General features: G+C 50.8%; 1 protein-coding gene across 1 annotated transcript; it reads left to right on the top strand.

Moving 5' to 3' along the window:
- The first annotated feature begins 1,976 nt into the window (after positions 1-1,976).
- Positions 1,977-7,651, top strand: OLFM2 (olfactomedin 2). Its single transcript, XM_023552453.2, has 5 exons — positions 1,977-2,280; positions 3,872-4,018; positions 4,265-4,484; positions 4,802-4,908; positions 6,115-7,651. The coding sequence occupies exons 1-5, from the start codon at positions 2,272-2,274 to the stop codon at positions 6,790-6,792; spliced, it is 1,161 nt and encodes a 386-aa protein (XP_023408221.1). The 5' UTR covers positions 1,977-2,271; the 3' UTR covers positions 6,793-7,651.
- Positions 7,652-9,359: the final 1,708 nt, after the last annotated feature.

Below are 9,359 nucleotides of genomic sequence, written 5' to 3'. Positions count from 1 at the left end.
CCCACTGGGCACAATCCTGCCTCAGGGCCTTTGCACCTGCTGTTCTCTCTGCCCAGAACACCCTTCCCCAGACATCCTTGTGACCCCTCCTTCACCTCCTTCAGGTCTTTACATAAATGACACCTACTTATGGAGGTCTTCCCAGGTGACCCTAAAATTGCAGCTCAGAACCGACTTGATGGCACATATAACAACCACCACCGCCTCGCAACCCCAGCATCCCCCATTCATTCTTCCCTGCATTACTTTTCTCTCTGGCACTCATCACCCTCTTAAATACTTTCTTATTTACTTTTCTCTCCCTCCTTTTGGAGTCCTGGTGGCACAGTGATTAAGCACTCAGCTGCTAACCAAAAGGTTGGCAGTTTGAATCCACCAGTCGCTCCCTGGATACCTTATGGGGCAGTTCTACTCTGTCCTGTGGGGTCGCTGTGAGTTGGAAATGACTTGGTGGCAACGGGTTTGGGTTAACGAAACTCCTAGAGGGTGGGGATTTCAATGGATTTTGTTCACTGCCTTGTTTTCAACATCCATGATAGAGTCTGACACATGTGGCTGTTGTTGTTGGGTGCCGTTGAGTCAATGTCCACTTACAGCGATCCCGTGTGACAGAGTAAAACTGCCCCGTGGGGTTTCCTAGGCTGTAATCTTTACCAGAGCAGATCACCAGGTCTTTTCTCCCATGGAGCTGCTGGAGGGGTTTAAACCGCCAACCTTTTAGATAGCAACCAATTGCTAGTTAGCAGCCAAGTGCTTAACCACGGCACCACCAGAGCCCCTAGACACACATTAACCACCCAAACCCAGTAGGAGCTTAATAAATATTTGTTGAGCGAATGAAATCATGTCCTGTTGAAAATAAAAGGATTGGGAGCTGTGACTGGCTCCTCTATGTTCGGGGGAAGCTCTAGGGGGCCTGATCTGGGGGCCTGGCATCCCCATTCAGGGGGCAACTCAGTGCTTTCTGAACTGTGTTCCTCAGGTCCCTCCAGTTGCTGGTCAGAATTTTTGGTGACAAAACTGTCCCCTTCTCTCTCCCTATCTGACTCACTCATCCCTCAAGTTCAGCTCAAATGTCCCTTCCCTGTGGCACCTACTGAGACCCCCAGCCTGGATAAAACCCCCCATCACTCCCTGTCCTCCCTGCAGCATGTGTTTCTAGATGCATCAGTGGGGTTATGTGTTTGACGTCTGTCTTGCCTACTAGCTCCAGGGGCAGTGACTGGGTATGTTTTCTTCACTCTCTCTTCCTAGCCCCTGCCCAGACCCTATCTTGGCCCAGAATAGTTGCTCACTAGATATGTTTTTTAATACATTGGGAAAATGATGGCTCTCTTGAGTTCCTGTACATGTTAGCATTTCAAAGGCTCTGATAAGTCCTGTAGTAAAGAAACGTTTCACCCACAATGCACAAGCTTATTTGACCACAGACATGTTTTCTAACACACCTGGTAAGATCATCAGTGTTCTAAGGAGCATGGTTTGGGAAGCACAACCATAGCTGATCACTGAATTATCTGAGTGGTGTAAACTGATCCGAAGTTTAATTTAGGAGCCTGAAGGCGAAGTCTTCTAGTCAAGGGCCCAGAAAGCTCTGTGAGGATTCTATCATTCTTTGGTCATTACCTTGCCTGGGCTTCTTAGAGGCAGAGGGACAGTAGGGTCACACCTAGTGGCCCCTGAGATATATCCAGAATCTACCTGTAACCATGGGCTGGGGAAGCGAAGAGGGAAGTTCAGGTTTGGGGGTCATTTTGAGTGGGTCTATGTTCTAATGGTGGTTGTGGAGGCGGTGTTGTATGTGTGAAGGTATGCAAGCACATAATGAATTCCCAGCTTGTGGAAGGGCTCAAACCCCACAATTCCCTAGAAAGGAGAGTGAATTTGTTTTCTCCATTGCTTCATTTGTGTTCCTTAACCCCTCTGTACCTCAGTCTTACCATCTGAAAAATGGGGCTGTTGAGGAGGAACTGAGATCACACACACTGGGCACTCAGCAATGGCCTGGCACATCCCAGGGGTCCAGCAAAGGGCATCTGTCCTGTCCCCAGGCTCTCTCCACCCCCTTTGGGGGTGGGGCAAGCTCCCATTGGGTTGCTGCTCTGTGACACCAGCCTGACCTCTCCGCAGACCCTCTTCCAGAGCCCAGAGGAGGGTTGGCAGCTGTACACCTCTGCCCAGGCCCCCGACGGGAAATGCATCTGCACTGCGGTCATCCCTGCGCAGACCACCTGCTCCCGTGATGGTCGCAGTCGTGAGCTGCGGCAGCTGATGGAGAAGGTAAGAGCTTTTCAGGTGCCCGAGGGACCTAGACCACCGCAGAATTCCCACCCTACCCTCCACCCCATCCAGGTCAGCCCAGGCCAGATGGGGGCTACAAGGACTGTTCTGAGCAGGCTGAGAATTCAGCTCCCCTTCTGTGGATATTTCAGTATCTATTCAATGTGTCTTTGGAGGAGAAGCTGAGTGCTGGGGCAGGGATGGGGGAGGACCCTAGGATCATCATGGGAGCCTCTCCAGTGTGAGTTCTGGCCCCTCCATCCATGCCCCACTCACCAGACCCACCTTCTCAAGAAGGCGTTCTGTGTCCCTTGGAGAGAGTGTTTTACCCTCCACCCCAGGAAGCTCATGCAGAATCCTCCCCCCTCTTATCACAATCGATATAAAATGCTCCCCATTCAATGCGTTCCAAGGCTGTGCCAGTGCCCTTTACAATCTCATTGCTGACCCTTGCCACTACCCAGCTGAACTGCCCACTAGTCAGCTCTGAGGTAGCTGTTGAGAAGGACCATCAAGCCTCCCACCATCAGGCTACAGAAGAGGAAGCGAAGGCTCAGCAGAGAGGAGACTTGGCGGCCCCAGAGTCTTTCACTCATTAACTCCTCAGGCCCCTGCCCTGCCCACAACACTGGGACTGCTTTCCCCAATAGTTTTGTCCCTGATTGTTGACAGTGGCTATTGGTGTCCATGGTAGGTATCAGGCTGTTGAGTTTCTGAGAACTTACAAGAACACGAACAATTGTTCAGTAAATTTGGTGTGTTTGAATGAGCATTCTCAGCGGTGTCTTTGAGTTCACCTTAGCCAGGTGGGGGTGGGAGCTAGGATGCCCACAGGCCAGGTCAGGGGAAGACAGAGCAAGGGAATTTGAGTTCATTCATTCAAATGGAAAGTACTTATTGAGCACCTACTTTGTGCCAGTGTTGGGCACTGGGGATTCAGCTGTGGACAAGATGCTGGGTCTATCCTCACCTGAATGAGGCAGATGAATAAGACCATTCCAGATAATGGTTAAGCTGTGAAGAAAATAACTGCGTAAGGGCAGAGTGAGTAATCTGCTACTTCAGACAGGGTGTTCAGGGTAAGCCTGTCTTAGGAGGTGAGACATGAAGGATGAGATAGAGCCAGCCATGGGAAGATAAGGGGGGAACAGCATTCCAGGTAGAGGGATCAGCAAGCACAAAGGCCCTGAAGAAGAAGGAGCTTAGAGTTTGAGAGGGAATATAGGCTGGTGGTTGGAGTGTTGTGAAGGCAGAGAGGAAGGGTGAGGGGGCAGGACATGCAGGCCACAGTGAGTAGGGGAGGGAGGTGATCTAATCTTTTTGAAAAGCTCCCTCTGGCTGCTTGTGGGGGACTGAGTGCAGGGCTTGAGGGTGGAAGCAGGGAACCAGGGAGAAGATGGTAGTGGTTGTGGCCAGACCAGGCAGGAGCCTGGAGAGGCATGGATGGATAGGGGATATCATTTGGAGGTTCCTGGTGAGATCTGGAGAGAAGAAGGCGGCCCAGTCAGTTGAGTGTTTGGCCTTGTCTGTAGCATTCCTGAGATGGGAGTGGGAAAGGAATCTCTGCCTCCCTAGCTGTCCTGCTCCCTAGGTCCAGAATGTCTCCCAGTCCATGGAAGTCCTTGAATTGCGGACGTATCGTGACCTCCAGTATGTGCGCAGCATGGAGACTCTTATGCGGAGCCTGGATGCGCGGCTCCGGGTAGCCGATGGGTCCCTCTCAGCCAAGAGCTTCCAGGTAGGTTTTTCTGGGTTCAGGTCAGAAGTCAAGGGGATAATTGGGACCATTAGTTCCAAGAGTGCGGTCACATCTGGGAAGAGCTGAGGGTTGGCTGGGACCTAGAATCCACAGGTCCAGTGTGGGTCAAATATCAAGGGCTAGGTATGCATTAAAGATAAAGAGGTGAAGTTTGGGTCAAAAGTTGGCATTGGGTATGGGTCAAAGGTCAGCATTCAGGATTGGAAACGATTCCATCTTGGGCAGGAGCTGAAGGACAGGATGACAGAGCTATTGCCCCTGAGCTTGGTCCTGGAACAATACAAGGCAGACACACGGACCATCGTGCGCCTGCGGGAGGAGGTGAGGAATCTCTCCAGCAGCCTTGCAGCCATCCAGGAAGAGATGGGCGCCTACGGGTACGAAGACCTGCAGCAGCGGGTGATGGCTCTGGAGGCCCGGCTTCATGCCTGCGCCCAGAAGCTGGGTATGACTTGATTCTTGACCCTGACCCCTGACCTCCACACCAAACCCCAATACCACCTGTGTGCCCAGAAGCTGGGCATGGCTTTGACTTCTAGCCTCTAAACTTTGACTCTTGATCTCCCTACCCAAGGTCAAACCTGAACCCAGAAGCTGGAAATGGCCTTGACCCCCAACCTGGCTCCATATTGGGACCAGATATCTGGATCCCCCCCACCTCTGTCCTAGATCTTCCCGTTTTGATCACAACACCTCATCCTTGCCCTGCTTACCTTGAACTCTTCCCATCTCCACCGTCATTCCCCTTGTTCCTGCCCCTAGGCTGTGGGAAGCTGACTGGGGTCAGTAACCCCATCACCATTCGGGCCATGGGGTCTCGCTTCGGCTCCTGGATGACTGACACAATGGCCCCCAGTGCGGATAGCCGGGTGAGTGACTGTGCCAACCCAAGGGCTCAGAGTGTGGGAGGGACATAGCCTATAGCTGCCTATGGCTGCCCAGTGATTCCACAGCAATGACTCTCTTGAGGACCAAAGTATTGTGGTATCCCCAGGGCCCTTGGACCTCCCCTTGACTGCCTAGTGACCACCAAGTGACCAAGGGCCTTTCAGCCCAGTGAATCCCAAAGTCTGTTGACTTATAATGACTGTATAGAGACTAATGGTTCCTGAGTATCACTGACCAGCTCCCAATGACCACTCACCTCTAAGTACCCAGTGACCAGTGCCTTCCCAAGGACTACAGACTCCCTCCTCAGCACCACCCTGTGGCATTCAGACTTCCAGTGGCCTCCATGGTCATGATTGTCTATCACCTGTGAACCCACAGCAACCATCCATCAACCACCCAGTAACTTTCATCAACAGTGACCTTCCTAATGACTGATATTGGTCACTGGGTGGCTACTGCATGTCACTGGCCATTATCGGTATATACTATAGGTTATAGGTAGTAACTAGCCACTACCCTATCGTTATCATTAGGTTCCCAGCCATTATGGAAAAGGTGGTTCAATCAAGTGATTAAAAGCTTGAGTTCAGAATCAGATTTATATCCCAGTTTCACTACTTCTTTGCTAGGGAATCTTGGGCAGGTTCCTTAATGTCTCTGAGCCTCAATGTCCTCATCTTCAAGATGGTCATGATAGTATCAGCATTAAAGCATATAAGCTGCTTAGCCCAATAACCAACACTATTAAGGGCACTCACAAATGTTAAAGGGGGTAATGATCATGATGACAAACTGGGTCACCTCATGGCTATAGGGGTTACCCATGGGCAATGAATTCAAGTGACGTTTTTATCACTCAGGACTGCCCAGTGACCACTGACCATCCAATACCCAATGACCAGTTAATTTCAGGGCCAAATGAATCCCCAGGGACTGCAATTTCCCATCATCCTTACAGTTCAAGCACTAACCACATAGTGTCTGTTTCAAGGAACTCACTGACAAAATGATCTCAGCCATTGGGACTATGGTTGGTCATGAATGGTCTCTGGAAGTCCCATGACTGAATAATGACCACTTAGTGACTGTTGATCTTTAATGATCATGGTTGATTGCTAACTAGTTGCTGGGAACCTGGGGTCATGGGTGGTGGTTCCCCCAGTGACTAATGGGTGCTCTGATAGGTCTGGTACATGGATGGCTATTACAAAGGCCGGCGGGTCCTGGAATTCCGCACTCTAGGAGACTTCATCAAAGGCCAGAACTTTATCCAGCACCTGCTGCCCCAGCCGTGGGCAGGCACCGGCCACGTGGTATACAACGGTTCCCTCTTCTATAACAAGTACCAGAGCAATGTGGTAGTCAAGTACCACTTCCGCTCGCGCTCCGTGCTCGTGCAGAGGAGCCTCCCAGGGGCAGGTTACAACAACACCTTCCCCTACTCTTGGGGAGGCTTCTCCGACATGGACTTCATGGTGGACGAGAGCGGGCTCTGGGCCGTGTATACCACCAACCAGAACGCAGGCAACATTGTGGTCAGCCGGCTGGACCCGCACACCCTTGAGGTCACGCGGTCCTGGGACACCGGCTACCCCAAGCGCAGCGCTGGCGAGGCCTTTATGATCTGTGGTGTGCTCTACGTGACCAACTCGCACCTGGCCGGGGCCAAGGTCTACTTTGCCTACTTCACCAACACGTCCAGTTACGAGTACACGGACGTGCCCTTTCACAACCAGTACTCCCACATCTCCATGCTGGATTACAACCCCCGGGAGCGGGCGCTCTACACCTGGAACAACGGCCACCAGGTGCTCTACAATGTCACACTCTTCCACGTCATCAGCACTGCTGGGGACCCCTAGGGACTACCATAGCTCCCTAGGGGCTGCCACACAAGGGCCACTGGGGCCCGCAGGGGTCCTTACCACTCTGCCTGTATCCCTTAAAAATTATCTGTCGTGTCCTCTCTCTCCTTTCCTGTACTTTTTCTCCCCTCACTCCTTCCCCCACCCCAGCTTCCGTTTTCTGCCTCTGTATTTCTATCAATGCGTTTTTTTCATTTTTGTCCCTTCTTTATTGATCTCTCCTTTTGTCTTTTTTTTTTTTTTTTTTGATGCCCATCTCTCTCTGCCTTTTTATGGATGACTCTCCAGTTCTCTTTCCTGATTTCTGCTTCTCTTTGGTCTCTCATTCCCCTCCCCTCGGCCCCACCCTTTTTCAAGGGAGTTGAGTGCATGGATCTATTTACTTTTTTTCTTTCCGGGGTTGCTGCAATAAACGGGACCTTTGACATTTGACACTTTGGTTGCTGTCTGTGTTCAGTACGTGCAGGGGAAGAAGAGGTCAGGCAGGGGAAGAAGAGGTCAGGCAGAGGAAGAAGAGGTCAGGCAGAGGAAGAAGAGGTCAGGCAGAGGAAGAAGAGGTCAGGTGGAGGCAGCTGGCTCCCAGACTGGAGACCCATCTCCCTTGAGCCAGGGCCCCTTGTTCCATGACTCAGGCTTAGTGAACAAAGCAAGCCCAGCATTGGGGTGGGGGCTAGGGAATGGCACTCACCCCTCCCTAGGGGCGAGCCCTTTGGGAAAATGGGTGAAGAGACCCAATCCAAATCTGTTTTGATTGAAAACAATTTGTTTAAAAGCAATTTGATGAAAACAACTGAGGAGTTGATCACAAGGATGAAAACTGGCCTCAAATGAATATTCTCCATCACTGGTTTTTCACTTTATCGATCATGCTGGTGCATTTCAGAGCAGTCAGGCAACTTTTTAATGGGTTTTAAACAATTTGGCTGCTTTTAAGAATTTGGATGTTTTTCCTCCCCGCCCCCTTTCTTTTACTTTGTAACTTCAAAATCATTTTAAGTGCGGCACATCTGTTCTAGTAACAAAAAGCTAGAAACAGCATAAAAAGTGGGCCTAGTGCCTTCAGTGAACACACCCACACCTCATGCAAAGACCCCATTTGTCTGGCAGGGGCTTAGGCAGGAAGGGACTCCGACATGGGGACAGGCAGGCAAAGACAGTAAGTATTGGTGGCAGAAGCGGGAATCAGGAAGGGGTTGAAAAAGAAAGGATGGAGCAAATCCTAATTGGCCTTGGAGATATGGCTAAAGGGCAGCTGAGAGTCACAGAAGGGGAAGAATAAGATGAGGGTCTAGCCAGATCTCTCTGGTGGCCTGGGTGAGACAAGCTGACAGGCAAGCCTGAGGACCAGCGAGGTGTCATTGGGGACAGCAGTGGGAAGGAGAGCAAGGCAGGGAGAGTCATCTCTGGGGCCAAGTTTTCATCCCTTGCCTGAAGCCAGGAACGAAAGTAGTGAGGGAGTGGTGCGGGGTGACCCACGACGCTTCCCCCAACTCATGACCCCCACTGAGTCTAGATCAGGAACATCATGAAAAGAGCCCTGGGCCAGTCCCCACCCCACTGATAGCCAAAGAGGAGGACTCCTTCACCTCCCCATCTCTAATGACTGGCCTCCCCGATTAAATCATCTCCGCGCCATGCTGGGATCTCTGGGAACTCGGGCACCGAGGCCATATTGGTAACAAAACCAATGAATAATAAATGTGACTGCCTAATGCGCTCATTTAAAACCAGTTTTCACAGAAATCTTCCAGAAAAGCAATTAATTTCCATTTAAATGAACAAATTTGACATTGAAAAAGAATCGATTCCCTGATTAGGAAGTTGAGAAGCACTTGCCTCCACATTTGCCAAAAAAAAAAAAAAAAAAAAACATGGGGCTGGGATACTTAGAATATCTGCACTCCCTCCTCCAACTTACATTTATCTGGAGGCAAATCACTGGGGGGAAGTGTCTCATCCAAGATCCTCCCAAAGCAAGCTCAGGAGCCTAACGGCTGCGAAGTTAAACAGTATTTATCCAAAATACACACAGACTTGGAGACTCATATCCTTACACCAAGAACAAGACTGGATGTGGGCATGTCTGTCACTTCTGTACACCAAGTCCCTCAAACAGACACCCACAGGCACTTGGCATCCCAACCGCTCATATTCTGTCTCTCTCTCACACACACACACACACACACACACACACACAAAACACAGGCGCAGTGCCTCAAGTACTCATTACACTGTTGTGTTTGTGGCTTTTGTTCCAACCAAGGGTGGGCAGCAGAGGGCTCCCACACAACATCTGAGGCCAAGGCCATCACCCTCATGCATGTCTTAGGCCAACCCTGCTTACTCTGACTTTCCCTTCATTATATGTGTACTTGGCTATAAAGGGAAGCCGACACCCAAACCAAGCTGGTAACTGTGTTACCCCAAGTTGAGTTGACTCACTAGCCATGCCCCACTGGTCACAAAAGCCTGCGGGATGCATATGGATCCAGTATCAGTTGCTGTCGAGTCAGAATTGATCCATGGCGACCCCACATGTATCAGAGTAGAACTGTGCTCCAAAG

Source organism: Loxodonta africana, chromosome 3 (genome assembly GCF_030014295.1).
Source record: "Loxodonta africana isolate mLoxAfr1 chromosome 3, mLoxAfr1.hap2, whole genome shotgun sequence".
Taxonomy (NCBI): Eukaryota; Metazoa; Chordata; class Mammalia; order Proboscidea; family Elephantidae; genus Loxodonta; species Loxodonta africana.
Note: the sequence above shows the minus strand (reverse complement) of the source record. Positions and strands in the feature narration are given on the sequence as shown.

Bases quoted from the DNA above. Each gene is read 5' to 3' on its own strand.
- OLFM2 (XM_023552453.2), top strand. The intron at 4,019-4,264 runs GTAGGTTTTTCT...CATCTTGGGCAG, and splicing joins TCTCAGCCAAGAGCTTCCAG to GAGCTGAAGGACAGGATGAC. The intron at 4,485-4,801 runs GTATGACTTGAT...TCCTGCCCCTAG, and splicing joins TGCCTGCGCCCAGAAGCTGG to GCTGTGGGAAGCTGACTGGG.